Genomic DNA, 24,140 nt, shown 5'->3' with positions numbered 1-24,140 from the left:
TTGATTATTAAAAAATAACAATAATGAATATAGATCAGTCTCTGAAAACTGTCTTTTGTACCTTAGTAGCATCTGTACCACCAATCCAGGCACCGGTATAAGTCGCAGTTTGCCTCTTTACAAGTTGCTGAATGAATGTATGCTCTGCAGGGGAGTGGATAGAAGCGAGGTTGGCATTGGCGACCTGACAGTACACCTGTAAAAGAACCAATGATGAACACCTAAAAACGCATAGACACAGTTGGATGCATGTACCTTTGAACCACTGAAGTCAGTAATTAAGTGGGTTTCGTCCTCACTAGTGTCATAGTGCAGTGCCACTCTACCTCTGCATCTGTCCATGACATTGGTCTGTTAACAAACAGGAAGTATCTGGAGCCATACTTGGACCAGCCAGTCCAACAGTTCCTGCTCCCAGTGGTTTCGCGTATCATCCTCCTTCTCGCTTCCATTAGAGTCTGATTCTCCTCCTTTTTGTCCACACGAGTCATCGGATCCTCTGGCCTGTCTGCTAAAAAAAAAAAGATTTAATTATATATCATTCATATAGTTTAGTTTGATGTCAAGGATATTTTCTTTCACAGAGCCCCAGGGTCGGCTCAACAGGCCGTTTGTCCTTTGCTGGTAGGGATGGATTAAGAAATCTTCTGGTAAACATATGCGGAGAGCTGATAGAAATGACTTGCAAAATTATCCCTATTGTACATAAGTGCAACCCCCTACACAAAATCATTCCATCAGTGATCATTGCTTATCCATCTATAAACGATACCACCTTTATTGCACGTCTGAATCAAAGACGAGAAAACCTGCAGTGTGATGTTGATGAGAACCCGAGGCCTAAGTGACATAAGCAAATGGACTGAGGAAATCTCTCTTTAAAGTAAATCAACATCCCGTCTTAAAAAGGTGCAGGTGCAGAATGCGACAGGGTTTGTTAGAATATTGATAGCTGAATTTTGTATTTTGTTGTCTACCAAGTAGTGACTAATTACGATTAAGAGTCTAAAAGTTTGACTACAAGTCTTTTGTTGCATGTTTTTAAAGTTTTGTTAGTCTGAGAGCAGCCAGTTTCTGTTTCACCCTCTGTGTTAACTGTTTTTTTAGGTGATTTTTTAAAAGCCATTTTTGGGTGGACACACACGCTCACAAAAAAAAAGACTAAAGACTGAAACTTTCAGGTGAAATTTCAGAATGCACCTAACATGTGCTATAACCTATACAGGTGAATTGAATTTGACCTTCTCTAAACGTTAGAATGCACATGTCCAACTGTTCAATGTTCCAGTAATTATTGCATAACACGCCGTTATCTAACAAGGTGATTAACCGCAAAAGTCCACGATCCATAGATCACAACTCATCCATGAATCGACCACTAAATGTTCCGGTTCAATGACACTTTGTATTTAAACATTCTTCTTTATTATACTGTTCACATTTTGACATTACTGCGACCAAGACGAAAACCTAACAATTGACAAGCTGGCATTGAAATATTTTGTTGTAATTTAGTTTTTTTCCATTTAATTGTTTGAGATAAAGAAATAACTTTGCATACTTCTACTTAAATGTCCTCCTTTCATAATATAATATCCATGTAGCATGAACTTTACACATTTTGCATAAATTTAACCCGAACCTTTGTTTGTGAGTAGTGCCTGTGTTTACCACTGTTGTAGTATAAATGCTCTGGTGTATCTTAGAAGTAGCAAATCAACATGCTCAAACATCATATCCAGGTGAACTATGCAACAATTAAGACAGGGAGCTCATAAACCACTTACTGTACATGAAGAAGGGGCTTGAAACCAGAGAAAAGCCAAATAATACACAGAGTACTTTAATTATGTAATTTAGTCTAGGAAAAGCTTTAATCTCGTTTTTCACAATAATTCCATGTTTTCGCAGAAAACTAAAATAAATAAATAAAAAGGTAAACGGCCAAAAGATGAATGATCACCTCATGTGTGGTTCAGTATCTTGGTGACTCTCACCTGTTGCAATGCTCAGAGTGAAGAACAGGATAGCAGCACACAGAGGAACAGCAAGTGTCATAGCTCACGGTGGGGTGCTCAATTGCTGCAGAGCAAAAATCTATATTCAGAGAATTAACAGAAATAAACACCAGAAACATTTAGAAGAACATATGAAAATGTAGGGAAATAAAGCAGAGAAATGATGTGTAACGAATTCATTACTGGTCTCACCTGTTTCAGAGAATCAGATAAGAATGCACAGAAAAACAAGCATGAAGACTCACATAAATTTACAGTTTGTTTGTACTGGAATAACTGATTAACTAACAAGGTCGGATGCAAACAACTGAAATAGATTACCTTTCTTCAATGTGCACAATTGTGGTTGGAAGTCTAGTCAGCAAGAAACCAAAAGAAGTTTCATGTGGTAAAGCAGAAATGTGAATTTAAATTGTCACTTTTTTTTTTTTTTTAACTGGGAGAACTTAAAATGATGCACTTCTCAACCTCTGAACAAGAGCAAAAAATGCACACAATGTAAACACAATTCCATCACTTTATTACAGTAAATGAGTCCATATGTTACACACAGAACAGAGACAGACAGATTTGGATTGCTTTCTCTCTCTCTCTCGTCTTCCATCCCACCATCACCCTGACACTTCAGTCAATCATGTCAGAATGACACCATAAAACCCATAAGGGTGAACGTTGACCCTAAAACTACTTCTTAACCCTCAAACCCTGTTGAAGTTGTGTGGACCAGCCAAAATCTTGTCACAATGGTATCAAAACAAGATGTGTACACACTAGGAAAGACATACGTGCACACAGGCACACATCTGTATGGTAGCTCTGGCTGCAGTCACAAATGTCGATACTTGTCATCCTGCGACCCTCAGTAGCATTTCCAAATGCCAGTCAGCTCATAATACTAAATGCCCATTTTAAGTAGTAGCTGGAGATCATAGTGTGATTTCTATTCAACTAAACTACACACTTTTCAAATTGTTCAAGTCCGACATTGTATTTTGTTAGAAAAGGTCAGTGACCCGCAGCCAAGTCAATACTGCACAGCAATCACATGCTGCAAACTGTAAACACGAGATCACACAAACACACATCTGCAGTTTGGGCAACATCCACAGAGCAAATTAAGGACCTCTCAGTTTTGAGGGACAATTCCTGCCTATGTGGAGAAAAAAAAAAAAAAGTAGCTGTGTGAAATCCAAGGCATTTTCCTGATTTACAGGTCGAGCTGACGATGACAACCTTTACAATCAAAGTAAAATAACTTGGAGTTTCGGCAGTATTCTTCTGAGATATGCAGATGTAGACATGTCAGTGCCTGCAACTACTTTATAGAGCTTCCTTTGCAAGTGTCAGGTCATTTTCTAGCTGTTTGGCTGCAACTGTATTGCTTTGGCTCCTGGGAATAATCAGAGGGACAAAAACAGGACTATTGGAGTGAATATTTGACCGGCATTCATCAGCTGTCCAAAAACTGAGATGAAGGATAATGTTGCTCTCCAATTGCTAGATGTGTAAAACAACAGTTATTCCTACATAGTCATTAATAAGCATTTCTGTTCACATCGCTCTGTGTGCAGCTGTGTGCTTCTTTCTCCTCAACCCCCAACCAGATATCCATCCATCCATGATCTGTAACCACTAACCACCCGTGTAGGCTCACAAGGGGAGCCTATCCCAGTGGTCACTGGTCCAGAGGTAGTGTAAACCCTGGACAGGTCTCCAGTCTATGTCAGGGCCGACACAGAGAGACATTTACAGACAGACAACCGTTTACACTCACATTGACACGTACGGGCAAATTAGGAAACCGGAGGAAACCCTCACAAGCACAGGGAGAACATGCTAATTCCACACGAACCCATAACCACCTAGCTATGAGGCGCCAACCACTCCACCCCCGTGCTGCCTGCCAACCAGGTACACACTGCATGAATAAGAGAAATACTTTACTAGACTTGTCTGACAGTGGCCAAACATGTCCCTCTAGTGGAGTAAACTAAAGCCTGTTAGATATGATTTTGAATCAGAAAATACTTCCATAAAAGGTAATGTTTAAGAAAAAGTTCTGCCGAGGGAAAATAAAGAGTTTGCATTAATTACAGTGTATCATCAAATGAAAGAACAAAAGGGGCAGGTGGGAGATGCAGCCCATGTCAGATTTAAATAAATACTTTATAAAGTAAAACACATCTCAGTGTTCTCGTATCTGAAAGACAGGTCTTTTTGAAAGAGAACCCTTGCATATTCTTTCAACAGGTCAGGTGGTCCCACATAGGACCTAACAGGGGGGTGGGCTGAATAACAATGTTGTCAATAGCTACTGTACAATTTTTATAAGAATGAGAAAGAGAGAGAAAAACCATCAACAAACATGACATTTTTTTTTCCTTTGCAGCATTTACATTGTAGATTGTGAAAAATAAAACGTATTTACAAAAATGCACAAACTAAAATCCGCTTCATAGACAGAACGAAGGAACTTAGGTCTAAACAACTCTGTAAAAAAAAAAAAAGGAAAAAAAAATGAATCTGTAATATTTACATGTGTGACAAGAGAAGGAGACATGACCTGAAAAAAACTAAATGGCTTTTGAAAGGGAAGAGAAGAATCAGCCATGTTTGATTCCCCCCTTCACACACGCACGCACACACACCTTTTCATAGCCACAGAATGTCTGACAGCTCTTAGTGTGATGCCCCCTGCAGAGTTTAAAACCCAGAAGCAATTTGGAGGAAAACTGGGGTGAAAGAGACATTTAAAAAAAAAAAAAGACAAAAACAAAGAACAAACAGCTCCACTCTTGTCATAAAATTACTGTGAATGCTGTGGAATTAAGAAGCCTCACAGTACTTATTAAAATACGGTTGAAAAGAAAAAACAGGTGGAGGAATGATACAAAAATGTGCATTGTTGACAACTCCAATCCAAAACACTGGCTGTGCAGACTGTGTGTGTGTGTGTGTGTGTGTGTGAGACAGACTATATCCCAAACTGCAAACACACGTACTTCTATACTAGTGATGTGTTCTCTCAACCACCATGCGTTTCAGGGTTAACGTAACATCCTTTAAAAAGCTCAGTGAAGTAGATGGGAGTAGAACGCACACTCCCAATACTTTTGAGGGGGAAAATCTCTCAGAGTAACGTTCACCAACACTCTTTCAGCATAACGTATTTCCCCCGTTTGATAATTATGGTAAACTAATATTCACATTAAGCTTTTCATTCATTACAATATGCACCTGTCAACATGTCAGCAGCACTGATGCACTGAAGCAAATGTCCACTTGTTCGCAATTATTGTTTTCACAAGGTTTCTTCTTGTACAAAAAACACCACTTCAAAGCCTTCATCATCTACAACTGTCAACCAAAAATCACAAAAATAAATAATTTTTTACATTAGGGTGTCCTCCATTGAAAAGATGAAACCCCCCATTTTAGCTTTTGTCATTCTGTCTCTGGTGCACTCAATGAACAGGAGAAGCAACATTTATGTTGCCCGTTTTACACCAAGTACAGAGAGGTTTTCTACACTAACACTAGGACACGAATAATCTTTCCGTTAACAAGAAATGCCGCCAAAAGTGACCGTTTGGTTAAATAAGTCTTCCATTTTTTTCAGGGCATGTTATGGCCTTTTAAGAGACGTGCGTTTTGATTCCCTACAGCACCACTACATTTACACATCATGTTAAATTGGTCAAAGTTTGTTTCCATCTTGAAATTTTGAAATGAAAAACTAACTTACATTTTAGTGATTCGAGCAGTGGATTGACAGACAGTTTTAGTGGAATCCACCTTCAAATCCTTTGTTAACACAGCTGTTTGTGGCCGTTTTGACCATCTGACCCTGGTTTGTCGTCACTTATTGGTGCTTACTAATAGAGGAAGCTAGTTTCATAAGTGGAATCAATTACAAATGCTTCCCATCCTTTTTAATGAGTAAGAGGGGCAGAAAACTGCTTATTTTCTTTAATCTCTTAATCTTCTCTAAGAGGCATAAACACTGAAAAAGAAATACCTGTTGATTTCTTGTTTTAGTATCCAGGTTTAGTTTAAGACTACAGAAAAGATTTCTATTGCTGTTAAAATCTAGGACAGCAGCGTCCAGAAGACATCCAGAGTAATGAGCTGCACACCACAAGCTACTTGGTAGGACAGAACTAGCAGCTTTGTTGGGTCGAGCCCCACATTCACACCTTCATCACAACTGACATTAACACATCTAAATATATTTGTGTGGCGATGAACAGAAGCAGGAGTCAAAGAGGGCTTTTTTTTTTTTCCCTTTGGAGGTTTTATGTAATCTTCTTTCAAACAAATCAACATTTTACACCGAATAAAATCACTGGTAAAAGCTCAGAGGAAGCATCAATATGTGGATTTGACCCATATTTAAATGTAAGTGTAAAATCATGCAAAGAGACAATTTAGATTTCATCTTTCTTGGGTCATTAACAACTGTGGACAGCTCCAGGGATGTTTTGTTTTTTAAGATAAGTTTCACTGTTTTAATAGAAAAAAAAACAAAACAACAACACTGTGTTGATTAGGAACAAAACAGAACGGATACAACAGCTGGCACAGTCTGCGACCGGCAGCCACCGAATATCAATAATTCCAGCCAATTAGTGATACATGCTACCTGGTAGTAATGACTTTTTCTACTCTTTCACATCTCGGGAGGTAAAATCAACTTTGAGGTACAACTTGGACACCAGGTTAAGTTTATCAAATAACTTGGCTGGAGGATTTATGAATTCCCTGCACCTGTTCTTCTGCTCCGAGTTAAAAAAAAAAAAAAAAAAGTAAATTACCCTGATGACCTACCTGGGGCCAATTCTCATCTTTTTTGGGCATTGAGCGGTCCGACCATCAGCTAATCAGCTGAAAGTGGAAATGTCTAAACGTCGTGTGATCACATGATGCTTTCAGTTGGTCAAATAAATAAACAAATATAAATGAAAAAAAAAAAAAAAAAAAAAGATAAAGAAAAAAATGTCGATTAAAATAAAAAAAGTTATATTACAGAGGACCAGCCCCCACTATTGAACGTTCGCTTACAACCCGAGCAGCAGGAAGATGACTGTGCATCTCCTGCTGTTCAACCCCGGCAGCTGAAGAACTGTTTGTTTGTTCAACGCAATAACTGTACAAAAACAGATCATATAGGAGGAGAGCAAGCAGCACGCAGGATAGCTGTACAGTGTGTGTGTGTGTGTGAGAGATAAAGGTGAGACTGGCAGGCAGGCAGGTGAGAAACTGCTTCAGATGCTGTTAAGAGATCCTGGTACTGAACTGTGTTGAGATGAGTCTGAACCATTGCCATCTGAAAGAGAGCAGACGAGGGGAGAAAGCAGCTGTGAATTAATGGCCCACAACAAACACGACAATTTACAATTTCTGTGGAATTTTCAAGTGAAAAGAAGTAAATAGAACCCCTGCAGCAAAACAGGCAAACATTTGTTAATGGCATGTTCAGAGGTTGGGAGAAAAAGTAGAAAACACAAACAGAAACATTATAAGCTTCTCTTACTGACAAATATTCGCATATGACATAATTTAACCAGTTTTGCTATGTAATTAAATTAGGCACAAGAGTAAGGTGCGACTATAAACACAGCAAGAGGTTTTTCCGTGCTTGAACAATTCCTCCTGTTGCTTCTTGACATGATCCTTTCCTAAACCCTGCACAATGAAAGTGAGGGCGACAAAATCCATAGTCTTCGCTCTGTAAAAATGGGCATTTGAATGAGTGTCTACAGCTAATGTGAAACTTCAGCAGTGTAGAATGAATCAAGCCCACTGGACGTCTTACAAAGTTCGTGTTTTTAGAATTCGATATCCTGTGTGTTTTCCTGTCAAGGCTATGGATTCTTCTCTTAAAAAGGCGTCTCTTTAAGGCTGATATTACCATGAGAAAGAAATACAGCATAGTAAAAGTTACATACCGGCACGACTATTGTTTTATGGCAATAAGCAATTACTGGGTATTTGCTTATTTACTTTTCTACTTCAGAAGACCAAATATGTAGCTTGGGCAAGCTACAAACAAAGATTCTTACTATAGTCGATTGATCGAAATGTGTTAAAACTCATTTTAGCACTTCTCACAAAAAAATACATTAAAAAGAGAGATCAAATCTATTCAGCACATTGATTTCAGATCATCCCTTCTGTTTATTTAAACCAAATATCCTTTATACACATTCTATACAGTCCACTCAAAATGTATTCACGGCGTTTAACTTACAGTCTTATTCCAAAATGGAAGTTCAGTTGATTGGACATGATTTGGAAAGGCATACACCTGTCTGTATAAAGTTCCACAGTTAACAGTGCATGTCAGATCACAAACTAAGCCATGAAGTCCAAGGAGTTCTCTGTACAGAAAAATGTCTGCAGCATTGAAGGTCCCAGTGAGCACAGTGGCCTCCAGAAATGGAAGAAGTTTGGAACCACCAGAACTCTTCCTAGAGTGGGCCGGCCGGCCAAACTGAGCGATCGAGGGAGAAGGGTGTTAGTCAGGGAGATGACCAAGAACCCGATGGTCCCTCTGAAAGAGCTCCAGCATTTCTCTGTGGAGAGAGGAGAAACCTCCAGAAGAACAACCATCTCAACAGTACTGAGTAGAGGCCTGTATGGTAGAGTGGCCAGATGGAAACCAGTCCTCAGTAAAAGGCACATGACAGCCCACCTGAAGGACTCCAAGACCATGAGAAACAAAATTCTCTGCTCTGATCAAACAAATATTGAACTCTTTGGCCTGAATGCCAAGTGTCATGTCTGGAGGAAACCAGGCACCGCTCACCAGCAGGCCAGTACCATCCTACAGTGAAGCCTTGTGGTGGCGGCATCATGCTGTGGGGATGTTTTTCAGCGACAGGACCTGAGAGACTAGTCAGGATGGAAGTAGAGATGAATGCAGCAATGCCCAGAGACTTCCTTGATGAAAACCAGAGCGCTCTGAACCTCAGACTGGGGCGAGAGTTCATCTTTCAACTGGACAACGACCCAAAGCACACAGCAATGAAAACAAAGAAGTGGCTACGGGACAACTCTAAGAATGTCCTTGAGTGACCCAGCCAGAGCCCAGACTTGAACCTGATTGAACATCTCTGGAGAGATCTGAAAATTCTGTGCCCCATCTAACCTGATGGAGCTTGAGAGGTACTGCACAGAAAAATGGGAAGAACTGCCCCAAAATCAACGTGTCAAGCTTGTAGCATCATTCTCAGACTTGAGGCTGTAATTTGTGCTAAAGGGGCATCAATGGAGAGATAATCAGTGACCCTACCATACCTGCAAACTCAAGAATGCTGTGCATTTACAATTATAACATACGCTTTGACCAAAAAAAGAAATTACTTTAGATCTTTGTTTATATTGCAGGCTCAATTTGAATCTTTTATTGCTTTCTTTTGGTGGTTCACATTCGTGTTTGCAAGTCCTAAACCAGGAAGTTTCAACTAAACATGCTGGAGGTCCGGTCACTTGACGTCCTTCCCAATTTCAAATACTATGCATTTAAAGGTCTGGACTTTTTTTACTGCCACTTCTTTTACACCAATCATTAGGAAGCTTTTCAGTGCAAAACCATGCAAACCCACAGGAAATTAACACAATAATAAGTTTCTCACCGTGGGCGGAAGCAGCTGTATGAGAGCGAGCGTGAGGAGGAATGAGAATTGAGTTCAGCTGGGGCTGGATTGACAGCTCTGCACAGAATAGAAGAAGAGTTTTTATTTTATGATGAGTCATAACAGGACAGTGTCATTTAACAAAATGATGCATTAATTGCGCCTCGTCAGGGGTCACCAAGAAAAACCACCTGAATGTTTTCAGCTTAACAGACAGTGATAAAAGAACAGTCTGAAGTGAAAATCATTTCATTAATGAGTCACACACTTTGCTATGTGAAGAGTAGTTTAACGTCTCTTTCTCAGTGGTTCCCAGGGTAAACTACAGCCCAGAGGATGAACGTGTTCTACTGAGGCAGTGCGTGTTCGTGTACCTGTGGTGCTGAAGTTGAGTAGCATCGGCAGGTCCCGGCCACTGGGCAGTCGTGCGTTTGGCAGGCGCAGCTCGTCGAAGAAGGCATGTGCACAAGCCTCTAGTGGGGAGAGGCGTGAGGCCGGCGTGTACTCAAGCAGTCGAGAGCAGAGAGCAATGGCATCTGGAGGGGTACGAGGTTTAAACACCTGAAGGAGAGTTTTATTTAGTCCAACAAAAATGAAATTCTAGCATCAATGTTAAGCCTATTTGGATTAGGTATGATTCTAAATAACCAATACCCAAAAAAACCTGAAACGCCCGGTATTTTCGATAAAATGCAACCGAGACAGTCTGACAAAGGTGACCTCATTTTCAGGGAATTTTATTCGAGTAAATGTGATGAATGTAAAATCATCACATAAAAAAAAAAAAAGAAAACACTGAAACCAAAACCACTTCTTCTGGTTTTTCTGTATTCTGTAGGTTTCAGGGTTAACTGATTTTCAGGAGGTTAACATGAAAGCACTTTAAATAGACTATGTGGGCTACAACAGATCCACAGGATTTCTTTCTATTGTTGAACTGAAGTCTTGTAATGTACACTATGTCACGTCTTTCTGGAACTGCTCAAAACCCAAAAGTGATTCAAATTAAGATTCATTCACATTTATCTACATCTGGAATTATTATTTTGGAACAACAGGTATGTTAAATCAAAACTCTGTCATTGCCAAATATTTTATACAATAAACAATTTTATACAACAACCAAACAGTTTTTAGTTGAATTCTTGAATCCCAGAACACAGTTAATCTACAGGTCTTTCCAGACAGTACAAGCCTGTGGAAGACAAGCTGATATTTGTCCTGAGGGATTTATGTACCTTGGTCCATGGGTGGGCTTTAATCTGAGGGAACTTGAACTCTGTGTAGTTCGGGTTCATCTCTCGGATTTGTTCCCTTGTTGGTGTTCCTAGCACCTGAAAATGAACAAGAAGAGAGCATGAGCAGCACTCTTTAGACACCCAGAGGCCATAAAGGGGGTTCTTACCCCGAGGTTTTCTGTTAGTCTAATAAAACCAATACAGTACCTAGTTACTGATGCAAATCGTTTCTTCAAACACAAACTCTTACTTAACAAAAGTTTCAGCAACACACACACACACACCTTGATAATCTCTACTAGCTGGTCCACCCCACTGTCGCCGGGGAATATGGGTTGTCCAAGCAGCAGCTCAGCCAGTACGCAGCCTGCCGACCAGATGTCAATGTTTGCCGTGTAGTCTGTGGCACCAAATATAAGCTCTGGAGCGCGATAGTACCGCGAGCAGATATACGACACATTGGGTTCACCGCGGACCAGCTGCTTGGCGCTAAGGAAACACAGGAAGCCACATCAGACGAGAATACAGAGTGCAGCAAAGTATGGTGGGGACCTATAGGTCAGCTGGAAGGTGTAAGGTAATGTGGTGAAAAGAGTGTTAAACGTTTATAGTTTGATGCTCTGATGCCTTCGCTGTAAAATGTTTATTTCTAAGCGAACCTGTTATTTCACAGCCCATTCACATACAAGACAAATTTACATATATAGGCTTTATGTGTGATGACGGACTGTTCTGCAGCTGTTTAATAAGTGGTGATGTGATAAATGTGTGCTTGAAAATGATTTGGTAGTATGTGTTGTGTGGTTTAGTGGTTTAGCGGTTAGACATAAGACAGATGCCCGATGTCTTTTAATGCTGTTGTTAAACCTCCGTTTAATTTGCGGAGAAGGAGCATCTTTGTTCGTGCAGCTTACCTGCCAAAGTCGCACAGCTTAAGGACTGCGGTTTCTGGGTCAACAAGCAGGTTCTGGGGTTTGATGTCTCTATGACACACGCCTTGAGAATGAATATAAGCCAGACTGCGAAACAGCTGGTACATGTACACCTGAGGAAAACATGAGAACAGATCAGCGCAACTCATTCCAAAACATTACACAAAATCATGAATATTTTTTTTTTTTTTTATTTAAGCTGATTTAAAACAGGTTGCGAAACTAAAGATATAGTTTTAATATGGGCAGAAACAAAGCAGCTCTCTCTCACATACACAGTTTACATTAACAACAAAAATTACATGAATTGTAAATACTGGCGTACAGTGTTCATTCCAGTTGTGACAGTGTAGTGCCTGAAACCAGTCTATAATGTGATACAGCTAATAGATAAATATTTCAGGAAAGCTGAAAGTAAAAAAACAAAAATCCAAGAACACTCTTACAACAAATATAAAACGAATGCAAAAGTGGAGTGATAAAAATCACCTTCACATATATGATGGGAATGATGCTTTTGGCCTTGTTAAAATGCCTGGCAACCCTGTAGACTGTCTCAGGGACATAGTCCAGCACCAGGTTAAGGTACACTTCATCTTTCTGGAGAGGATTAAACAGAGGGGGAGAAAGAGGGGGGAGGGGGGACAGATCATTTAATTAAATAATTTATAAAAAATAAATATAATTTACCAACAATTTGTTAACCCTATGTAATGTAACTTGAATTCAGTGTTTCATGCTGTAAATGCACAGAACAACTGTCTGTAGTGTGGGTTTACAAACCCTTTTTAAAAATATATAAAAAGCAATACACACTGAATACTAATGTTGTTTCCAGTAATTTACTTCTGCAAAATTTTACTCAGAAGTTTGCCTTTATTAATAATTCCAAGAAACGATTAAGCGATAGGATTTCTCTGAACATTGTATCTGAGTAATATGGCTTTTCGTCGGTTTTACTGTAATCTCTTGAAGAATATGGTGATCTTTACAAAGGTCTGTGAGGCTTTTATTCCAGTTAATATCGGTTACACTATCACATGTTTGGTTTTGTTTCTTGATAGAAGACTAAATTCAAAAGACAAAACAAGCGCTGAAGTACCTTCTCACCACTGGAGTAGAAGAAGTAACGTAGTCTGACAATGTTGCAGTGGTCAAGCTTCCTCATGATCTGTAGTTCTCGATTCTGCAAAGCGTGTAGATGGGAAACCGAGTAAAAAAAACAAAAACAAATCAAGAAACGTTCAATGAGAGGAAAAAGGACCATAAAGACATCATTTATTTCACAACAGATAAAAGTATGTGGAGAGTTTCAACATGAGAGCCTGACCTTGAACCTTTTGTCCTGCAGAACCTTTTTAATGGCCACCATCTCTTGGCTGTCAATGAGCCGAGCTTGGTACACCACACCAAATGACCCATTACCGATCACCTGCATGGTTTTAATGGGGAGGAAAAAGTCAGGCACTGGACTGACGAAACCAAGGACGGCTCAAAGTTATAGTGCCAGTACACATGACATTTGTAAAGGTTAAAACGGGTGCAGTTTTAAACCCAACTTCAGCTCACTAGTGCAGACACCAACAAACAGTTAACATAGGGTTAATATTTTCATACAACCTTTTTCATACATTTCCAGTTCATGTTCACTTTCATAAACTGGTGCAACCTGTTAAAAGTAGGTCAACAGAAAAATTGAATTTTGGGTTTGAGGGAAGGGTCCAACTTTCCATGATTTCCCAAAACCAGTATTCACATATGTAAAGAAAATCCAGGTTTATGGTTCTATTCCAAGAAGTGGAAGGTGTAACTGACTGCTAGACATGTGTCCAGGCCCCTTTTTGCTGAATAAGAAAAAAAATAATAATCTTGATTGTGTTTTAAGTCAGGACCCTGTAGTATGAATCATCAGTCATCCTGGAAGACTGTAACTAAAAAGCAGGTTAATGCTTTCTTGAACGACATAATGGAGACCGTTTCTATAATGACTGTAAAGGTAGCTCGGCATTTCTGTTTATTAGTTTCTTCTGTCTTAGTGGCCTACATATACAAAGGCACTGATCCAGAACGTCTTTACTGCAGCTTTAACGAGTCAATAGATCTATAAAAACGAATCAGCAAAGATTCACATTTTTTCGATCGATTTGTCGAGAATTGATGGAGAATTTTTTAAAGCCAAAATGCCATAAGTTCACTAGTCTCATTTCATTAGATTCATCAACGTGTAGCTGGCACATTTATGTCACATTTTCGGATCGTACATGGGCAAGACCACTAGCATTTAGCAAGAAGTCTATAACTGGTGCTTGAAAAGCCATAAATCTCATCCAGTGCACTACAATTACAGAGCCAACATTAATGATCAACACACTAAATCAACTCCAGTCAAACATACTGTCATTTTGTGCTGCAACAATTATATGTGGATGATTACATATTAGATCTCTCTCGCCTTCATCTCTGTTAGTAAATGACTTGATAAGTGACCGCTACTTTGATTTATTTTGCCTTTATGAAAATTGCAGGAGGAAGAATGTGTCAGTCTAAATTGTGTTGCTCTGTTCTTTTCTCTCTCCTCTTTCTACTCACCCCAACCAGTTAAGGCAGATGGCCGCCCACCCTGAGCCTGGTTCTGCTGGAGGGTTCTTCCGTTAAAGACAGATTTTCCTCTCTACTGTTGCCTATGGCTTGCTCAAGATGGTTTTGTTGGGTTTGCTCTACATATTTCTATAGTCTTGACTCTGTTGTGAATTGGCGCTTTATAAATAAATAAAGTTGAAGTTGAAGCTTTCTTGCTCACCTTGATGTCAGTGTAGGAGACTTCCTGCGGACGATCAGGTCCTTGACCTGGTGTGGCCACGACCGTTGTCACCTTTCCACTGTCTCCTGGACAACAAGAGGAAACTGGATTAATCTGAGGTCATAAGCTACAAAAATAAGTGTTGTTTCAATTTAAAGTAGAACACTTGAGAAATAGCAGGTAATTATACAGGTGTCATGCTAAAACCGAAACTAAATTTAAATTGGTTACAGCCCCTCTGGCTCCTCCAAGGAAGGGGAAAGGCCAAGTATACAATCAAAATGCTGAATAATTACAGAGTATCAACTTATGTTACAGCCTTATTCTGAAATGGGTCAAATTCATCATTTTCTTTTAAAGTCTACAAACAATCCCTCGTAATGACAACATGAAAGAAGTTTGTTTAAAATCTTTGAAAATCTATTACGAATAAAAAAAAAAAACACACAAGTACATAAGTATTCTTTGTTGAAGCACCTTTAGCATCAATTACAGCCTCAAGTCTTTGAGTATGATGCTACAAGCTTGATACGTTGATTTTGAGGCAGTTCTTCCCATTTTTCTGTGCAGTACCGCTCAAGCTCCATCAGGTTAGATGGGGCACAGCCATTTTCAGATCTCTCCAGAGATGTTCAATCAGGTTCAAGTCTGGGCTCTGGCTGGGTCACTCAAGGACATTCTTGAGAGTTGTCCCGTAGCCACTTCTTTGTTATCTTTGTTGTGTGCTTTGGGTCGTTGTCCAGTTGAAAGATGAACTCTCGCCCCAGTCTGAGGTTCAGAGCGCTCTGGTTTTCATCAAAGAAGTCTCTGGGCATTGCTGCATTCATCTCTAATTCCATCCTGAATAGTCTCCCATGTCCTGTCGCTGAAAAACATCCCCACAGCATGATGCCGCCACCACCAGGCTTCACTGTAGGATGGTACTGGCCTGGTGGCGAGCGGTGCCTGTTTCCTCCAGACATGACACTTGGCATTCAGGCCAAAGATTTCAATATTTGTTTGATCAGAGCAGAGAATTTTGTTTCTCATGGTCTTGGAGTCCTTCAGGTGGGCTGTCATGTGCCTTTTACTGAGGACTGGTTCCATCTGGCCACTCTGGACATACAGGCCTGATTGGTGGAGTATTGTAGAGAGGGTTGTTCTTCTGGAGGGCTCTACTCTCTTCACAGAGAAATGCTGGAGATCTATCAGAGGGACCATCGAGTTCTTGGTCATCTCCCTGACTGAGGCCCTTCTCTCTCGATCGCTCAGTTTGGGTGGCCGGCCCACTCTAGGAAGAGTTCTGGTGGTTCCAAACTTCTTCCATTTCTGGATGATGGAGGCCACTGTGCTCACTGGGACCTTCAATGCCACAGACATTTTTCTGCTCCCTTCCCTAGATCTGTGCCTCAATACAAACGTGTCTCTGAGGTGTACAGAGAACTCCTTGGCTTGGTTTGTGCTCTGACATGCAGTTATCAACTGAATTTGCACAGGGAGGACTCCAATCAAGTTGATGAATGGTAAATGGTCTGCACTTCTATAGCACTTCTCTACCTGTTGGCACTCAAAGCATTTTACAATGCTTCTTATTCACCCATTCGCACTCACAATCACACACACAGACACACGTACACACACTGATGGGGGAGCTGCTTTGCAGCTGGCCAACTAAGCTGGGGTTCAGTGTTTGCTCAAGGACACTTTGACATGTGACTGGAGGAGCTGGGGACTGAACCAAAGACTGCAGGATTGGTGGATGACTTCTCTACCTTCCTGCGCCACAGTCGCCCCATGAAACATCTCAAAGATGATCAGTGGAAGCAGGATGCACCAGAGCTCAACTTTGAGTGTGATGACAAAGGCCATGAATACTTATGTACATGTGACTTCTTTCATTTTTAAATACTTTTTCAAAGATTTCAAACAAACGATGTCATTATGGAGTATTGTTTGTAGAATTTTGAGGAAAATAATTAATTGGATCCACTTTGGAATAAGGCTGTAACATAACAAAATGTGGGGAAAGTCCTGTGGATACTTTCTGGATGCACTGTAAACTGTGAAAGAACTCAAAAATAGGCCACTTCAGTGATTACAGCCTTCTATACAAGGAGGCAATGCACTGCACTGGTCGCTGGGCAAATGTGTGGACAAATACCAGGTAGAATTTTTTTAAACAATAGAGAAACAATTCTGCCTCACAGGAGACTAAAACGCCTCGTAATGTCTCGACTTCAAAATTCAACTTCCATCTGCATCATTCATTGTCTCCAAGCCTCTGACGATACACCTGAAGTGTGCTCAAAGCATCTGTGGTACAATTGTAGTCAAATGCGCATCCAGTAATTTACGTTTAGAGACGGGACACAGCAATAACCAGAACGATATTTTAAATTGTGCGGCCACAATACAGCAGCAACAACTAGTCAAATAAGCGATCAGGGGAAAAAAAAAAAAAAAAAGGAACAGCAAATCTGTTGATTTTGGTCTTTGAGCTTTTGTCATTTTCTTAACTAATATTACAAATATTCACTGGTTAATATTTTTAATTTATCAAATCCTATTGTCTAAACAAAACACAGTATTGTTATTCTCCACACAACCTTACATAAACCTGTGTACAGTAATCACACTTGCTTTTGCTAACGGTGATGCTAATACAAATCTTTGTCCTTAATACTACAAATCTCCCCTACAACAATCATAATAAGGGCCTTTTCTTCCTTATTTGAACACAACATTGTGAGTCCAAATTCTGCATTATATTTCACCGATGAGGGCTTGTTTCCAGTGGCTCCTTACGCCAGCTAACCACACCAATGGAAAAACGTATTTATAGCATTTAGACCCAGTGAACCACAACAAGCCTGGCTGAAGTCTAGTCAGTCACACACATTGGTTGCATGTCATTCCCGAATAGTAATACTTTAATCAATTCTCTATTACCAACTCTGTAACAGACATACAAAATCAGTCACTAGAAGCATTAGAAGAGAGGACTAGTCGCAGCATCCTGCGACAAACAGCGTCTGCCCACCAGGCAATGCTCTGTTCTTCCTGAGGTCAGTCGCAGTGTAATGTTGTTTCAGTATTTGACTAATCCTGTTATCTTTACACCACTAACTTTGTCTTTAGCATTTGTTCTTCAAATTGCCATATGTGCTGCTTGAATACATGAAAAATAAACCAAATATACACTGCTGGTTGATCTGTAGCAGGTTTAGAAACTGACAGACCAAAAGCCAAAAAAAAAGAAAAATAGAGAAATGGCTGAATTTTGTGAAGAAAAACTTGATCCTTTATTTATTGATCCTCATGGGGAAAATGGTTGCGATACTTCAAGGCGCTATTTAGTTGGGGAATTGTACCATTGATGACTATCACCCCCTTTTAAAAATGTAAAATAAAAAAATTCATGAGAAGCAGTTGAAACAGCGATTAAAATGAAAGCATTGAAAGAAGTTAGAGTTAGCATGGACACTACAATGGAGTAAACGGTCTTTCCATTTTAAGTTAGTGGAACCTAAAACATATTTCTTTTGTTGTCTGAAGAGTGAAAATCTAAAAGTGTTGAAGTGCAAGAATTGAAAAACAAAAAAAGATAGTTATAAATTATCCACTACAACTGTAGGTTCACTTTTCTAATTTTATTCTGACATTGAAAAGAAGCCACCATGTTCATTGGTAGCTGCATTTACTTAACTCATTCAAGGCGAATAACAATTTTCTCGGATGATCTACTAGTTGCTAAATAATACAGCAGCCTTTATTCTGTCTTGTTGTCATCATGCTATATTGCTGCCAGCTTAACCAAGTCCACATACTTCATGCTTTGTTCGCTAAACAAGACAATGCACTTACTGACATAGCCTAGAACTGCATGTCCCGGTGGTTCCCGGACGAGCACCACACCACAAAAGTGTGGTGGTCGTCCAATAGGCACGCTGTCGATATCTGTTACAGTTATAATTATGATGCCTGCAGAGGGACTGGGTCAGTGGGTTCTCTAATTCACTGACTGAGTTCATCGTCTGGGCAGGAATGAATACAACACAATACATGGGGCTGCAGGTTAACAGTGGGACAAATGTGTTTTCTCTTCCTCCGACTTGTATTCTGCTAGTGTGTCAGCGAGAACTACTCCTGCAACCGTTCATTTTTTTAACAGAATGAAAAACAAGGGCAGGCTTGAAATCCTCAGGGGTCAATAATCCATCATAGTAAAGGTTGAGGTCTTACTCTGGCTTTGGCAGAGTTTCCCATTTATCGTCACATCATTGTGTCTGAGCTCTGCATTGTGTTCACACCGCTTCCGGTCATTCACCTGACGGAAGGAAACTCATGTCTCCAGTCACAGACATTCTTCAAACTTTGTCACGTCCATGTCTTTACAGTGAAATTACTATGGAGGTGGAATATTTAAATAAATACAGTGGCCAGCAGATTTTCATTGCTATTGTCTTTATACACACTATAATAGGCTACATAAAATTCATATTTTTAAACAAAGTAGCTTCAAGTTACTTTCACCTTATTAATATGTGAATTAATGCAGCAAGATCTTCCAAAATCTAAGCAGGCCATCTACTCTAGAGGGAGAACCACTGGTGCAAGTGTGAGGTTTCCATTAACCAGCTATTGTTTTAGAGTTACCGTGTTTTTGTGACAGTAAACTACAGAAACAGAATGAAAGTAAGTACACTTTCCAGTAGATCACAATATGCCTTTGAGTAAGCAACAGCTGGAACAATTAATCAATATTTCAATTAATCAATCGGCAAATGTGTTGCTGAAAAATGATACCAGGCAACTTATATATATATATATAATATCTTTTGACATTTTAAAAGACAAAGCAAGTTTGAAAAAGTTCTCAACGATGGAAATAATTGTTGGTTGGAGCCTTACACTATACACCAAGCATGTTTACAGAAAAATCTACCTTGTGGCAACAATCTTGGGACAAAAATATCTTGTGATACCAGTATTCCTGCATTGCTTATATGACTTTATAATATCTGACCCTGTAGGATTACCCAAAATTTAAGAACTCTATAAAAAGTTGCTAAAAGTGCAGAACATTATATAGCTCAATTAAATTTGAATGTTTCTTCTAAAGATGGACAGTAAAGAAACACACTGTCCTGATGCAGAGACAAATGCTGAAGCAAGTCCACACAGTAAATAATCACAATTTATGATTTACAGCTGCAATCCTATTTTCAGAGCCCCTTTTCCTTTGCACTTAGGGACATTTACACAAAAACACCATGAGCTCACCAGTGTATCATCGATTCAAGAGCCAATTCATTATTACTTTTCATATAAAAGGGCATCACTCTTGCAAAAAGCAGTAAATATATTATATTGTAATAGAAGCAGTGGAAAATGTTCTACTGGAACTAAAACTGGAACTCTTCAGCTTGAGTCACACTATTTCGCTGGGTTTCTAAGTTCCATGTTGGGACATCCATGCCAGCTGTTACAACGCAGGCTTGTGTATAAATACTGTGCTATATCTACCGGGTCGTCCTTTTACTAGCAACTACCTCAGCAAGTCAACAGGCTGAGGACAAACCTATTGCTTCACCCAGAAGCCACCCAAGATCACTTTCTGTTTTTGTTTAGGTTAATGGCGCAAAGGCAAACAAGTCTGAGGTCTCTGAGATAATATCATTTAAGATAACATTGTCTGGAGCAAGTGACTAGACTTACATGAGAAGTATTTCATTAAAGCGGGGCCTGGAAACAGCCCAAATATTTCTGTTCCCCAAATATTTCATCATAAAAACAAATTTCCACTGTCATTTATGATGACAGACGACTGGTTGGTATGGTAACGCAACATCCTTAATGCACCGTGTCCAAGTAGCACTAATTAAAGAATGTCAAATCTAATCATCCTCTCTCACAAACTAGGTTAATCTTGCCTCTTGAAATAGCCTCTAGGTCTCCCAAACCTGACAAGGTATCCATCCATCATCCAAAGGAGCAGCCAAAGCCAACATTTGGGTTTTCATGGGCCTCAAGCTTCGGTGCTTCCGAAGGAGAAACACAAGGGTCACGCTGCTTTGAACTGGGGATGACCTCTTAGTCCTGCTCCAATATCAAAGTCATACACCACTGCCTGCTAACGCATAAGGTTTGGATTAACACGCATCCCTGCTTACACTTGTCCCTACAATGATAAAGTCCTGTGCTTTAAATTTAATCTCACAAACAAGAGGAAGTAACCTCGCTACTCACTGGCATCCCAGACTCTTTTACGGGATGTGCATCACCTGCACAGTCCAGGCGTCGGCCACCTGCTGCTAAGCCTTTGCCCCACAAGTGACCTTGGTAAAAAGGCAACTTTCCACGCCGACCTCTCTCCAGGGGAACTAGACCGATACCAATACCTACAGCCTCATCGGCGCCCACAAAAAGATGCAGCACCAAAGTTTAGGCAGTCGAGTCGCTGGCTTGGCCGCGAAGAACAACAGAGTCCGCTAAACTGCTCACTCATACTGCCGTTAGAATCAAACTGATCCATATCTTGTAACCCGACAGTAGCAAATAAGATTTGTCGTGAATGTGTCTGGCGGTGCGCTGGGTTGAAGTGATGATCTGCCCGCCAGTTTCCCCATCAGAACTGGTTAATATGCCCATCGGCCGGCCAGGGAACGAGAACGGTACAAAACAAGTGGCTAACGTTAGCAGGCTAGCTGGTTAGGATGCTAGCAAGCTGCCTAGCCACTGCGCGGAGGTAAAGCTGTGACACGCAACACCGGCAGGTACTTTTAAGGTATAACCACCGAATTGGACGTATTGTTTGGGGAGACTCCGGCAGTGAGCTGGTAGCTAATAAAAACTTACTAGCAAGCTTAAGGTTGCATCCCGACGAGCTGCTACCGGAGGCCTGCGGGACCCCGGACTTTCCTGTGCTGCTCCCCACGGCAGCGACTGATCCGGCGGACGCAGCGGCGGCGGCTCCTGGAACACCTGGCGGCTCAGCAAACGAGCTGGTCCTGGGCCGCCCGCTGCCGCTCATATCTCTGTGCAGTGGTCAGGGTTGTCCTCTCGCTGTTTACAGGCAAGCGACTATTAATTACGATTACCCGGCAACCGTGGAAACACACGCCGAGAAATACTCCCCGTTGCCGCCGGCTGTCTGGGCTGATAGCTGTTGCTAGACACCTAGAAACAGACCCGCCGCGTTGCAGTGTGGGAGATGAAGTTGGACGTGGCTGTTGCTCCGGTCTGCTTCTCCGGCTTTAACGAATCAAAATAACTACACCTTGAAAATGACTTAACAAGAAAGACCACCGGTCCGTTTATTGTCATTTCAACACGAAATGCCACACTTCATGAGGAATGTGTGAATCGATCCCGTTAGTTGCCCTGCAAGTTGCCCACATGTCCATATGTAATTGATGTCCCATGAAGCCATTTCTTTTGAAACCTGCTAATTAGTAATTATACTGCTGGTCGGTTTAGTTTGAAAGCATCAGCAGTGGAAAAACGGTTAAAAATAGACTTTTTCAGAATCATCTTCAGTATAGTCAGTCATATGTTTTTCTTTTTGGTGAGAACAATAGTACTTAGGTATCAACAGATAGAGGCCTCTGGGCTTATCTGGGACTCAGACCTGGACATTGTCATCTCCAGCTTCCTGCACAGTATCTGTTCCCTTTACCTTAACCTACCTCCAAGCTAAAATGGCCTGAATATCTCAAAGGCTACACACACACACACACACTGTGTGTTTCAAGGATTCGGGGGACTCGGAAAGCAATCGTTCATCCCGTTCATTAGTCCTGCAATCAAATGTAAAAATGTGAGGAGAAACTGCGAGAGTGAAGTTGCATTAGTTATTATCCTTTGTCTCTTGAATTGCCTTTTTTTTTTTAAGAGAGCAAAACCAAAGTAGACATTACAGAAAATCTAGACATGGCAACAAAATCATATGACACCTACATGAATCGGTAAAAAAAAAAGACACAAAATTTGGTCAAACATACCAAAAATATATACCAAAAAAAAGGACATAAGACATTTGTGTTAGATCTTTAATATTTTCAATATTTAGTTTTTTTTTTTGTTGTTTAGAAATATTGCACATGGTCAACATGCCTGCTTATTGAGATAACACTCATCCTAAAATTCCTTCTCCAAAGTAAGGACAGTTTATTTTTAAGCACAATCATACAGTGTACACGCATACGTGTGTTTATGCACATATGTCTGTGTGGGTGTATGCACGCGTGCATGAGATTGCACATGCATGCAGATGGACGCTTCACAGCCCTAACCCCAAAGAGATGTGAATTGATAGTCTCCTTTTACCTGTGTGTCATTTATATATATATTGTATATCCTGAATATATATTTCATACATATCCTGAATCAACTGGGTTTGATAACAGTCAAGATGGTGGACAAAATAGTCATGGTGACTATAAAAATACTGTCTCTAGAGGAAAATATAGAATGTAGAATACAATGAAAAATATACTATTGATAATGTCCCTGTGTGGTGAAACAACAAGAGGTTGGTCGTGTTAACACGCTACCTGCATGTGCCAAAACATACACACACACCCAAACACAGACCTAAATGCACATATATGGAAATACCAGTATATATATTTTTTCACACATCCAACTGTATACAGAGAAATAAAAGAGTTACCCAGAATAATGACTAACCCCACTCTTCACCAAGGAAGCAAAGAGCCAAAAAGTGCTATTCAAAAATTGTCTTTGACTTTTAGTAAGTTATACTCTCTATCTCTTCAACAATAACAATAGTCGTGATTCTTTTTTGTTTTATTTTATACCATAGTTAAAGATATTATAACAACATCTCACTCCTCTCACTGACTGACTGCACTGGATTTAATATCTATGGCACAGAGCCTCCCCCCCAAAACAAAATTTCCCACCCATTTAAAAAAAAAAAGAAAAAAAAAAGTCCTATTGCACCATTTAATGGGAAAGGATAAAGTGTCGATAAGAGGGGGTAAAGGGGAGGGCTCCAGAGACTGCCCTCCAGGGCTGGTCTAGGATCTGCTTTCCCTGAAATAACCCAAACCAGAACCATCCTGAGCTACATAGCGCTTGACCCGGGACCAGTGCTTAAGGGCACTTTCTAACAACACTTGAGGATCAAGGGAGATGGGTGAGGTGAGGTGAATACGGAAGGGGAGGACTGGAGAGAATTGGACTGAGAGGAGGAAAAAGCAGAGGAGACCTGGGGAGGGAAAAGGTGGTCGATAACATATGGAACAAGGTTATCTTTTTTCTAATAAAACAACCCCTAGAAACAATACTTTCCTGATTTAACTTGTAGCGGTCCCAAATGAAAAGGGCCACACAAACTGTGCAAACACCTGATTTCAACATTTTACAAAACGACAAAACGCCCCTGCACCCCTGCTTTTCTGTGTCTGGTGAGAAATTGTAGTGGAGGGGAGTGGGGGAGACCCACCCACAGTACAATTACTAGTGGGGGAGGGAGGTCACATATTGATTTTGTCCCCTTCTTTGTCCAG

The 24,140-nt window shown here is 40.4% G+C and overlaps 1 protein-coding gene across 4 annotated transcripts; it reads right to left on the bottom strand.

Annotated features, from left to right (window-relative positions):
• Nucleotides 1–61: 61 nt before the first annotated feature.
• gsk3aa (glycogen synthase kinase 3 alpha a) lies at nt 62–21,837 on the bottom strand. 4 transcript variants are annotated; one of them, XM_067477253.1, is made up of 13 exons: nt 21,463–21,820; nt 14,626–14,711; nt 13,156–13,257; nt 12,928–13,011; nt 12,315–12,425; nt 11,808–11,938; nt 11,178–11,382; nt 10,894–10,989; nt 10,030–10,216; nt 9,656–9,733; nt 1,998–2,097; nt 327–511; nt 62–196 (listed from the first exon to the last, which is right to left on the bottom strand). In XM_067477253.1, exons 1-12 carry the CDS (start codon nt 21,635–21,637, stop codon nt 355–357), a joined length of 1,512 nt encoding a protein of 503 aa, XP_067333354.1. In that variant the 5' UTR covers nt 21,638–21,820; the 3' UTR covers nt 62–196; nt 327–354. The 4 variants fall into 4 exon arrangements, 3 of the variants coding, with proteins under 3 accessions (XP_067333354.1, XP_067333490.1, XP_067333577.1); XR_010910828.1 differs by lacking the exons at nt 62–196; nt 327–511; nt 1,998–2,097 and adding exons at nt 2,518–7,344; nt 8,269–8,593 and having other exon boundaries at nt 21,463–21,837; XM_067477389.1 differs by lacking the exons at nt 62–196; nt 327–511; nt 1,998–2,097 and adding an exon at nt 2,518–7,344 and having other exon boundaries at nt 21,463–21,821.
• Nucleotides 21,838–24,140: the final 2,303 nt, after the last annotated feature.

This window comes from Channa argus, chromosome 1 (assembly GCF_033026475.1).
Source record: "Channa argus isolate prfri chromosome 1, Channa argus male v1.0, whole genome shotgun sequence".
NCBI classification, from domain to species: Eukaryota; Metazoa; Chordata; class Actinopteri; order Anabantiformes; family Channidae; genus Channa; species Channa argus.
The sequence above is the reverse complement of the archived record's forward strand: the minus strand, read 5'-3'. Positions and strand labels throughout refer to the sequence as shown.

Excerpts from the sequence above, each read along its gene's own strand:
- gsk3aa (XM_067477253.1), bottom strand. The coding sequence starts at position 21,637 with ATGAGCGGCAGCGGGCGGCCCAGGACCAGCTCGTTTGCTGAGCCGCCA. Across the intron at positions 11,939-12,314 it reads TTCCCATCATATATGTGAAG|GTGTACATGTACCAGCTGTT; the intron begins GTGATTTTTATC and ends TGTTTTCCTCAG. Across the intron at positions 2,098-9,655 it reads TACAGCTGCTTCCGCCCACG|ATTTTTGCTCTGCAGCAATT; the intron begins GTGAGAAACTTA and ends CTCTGAATATAG.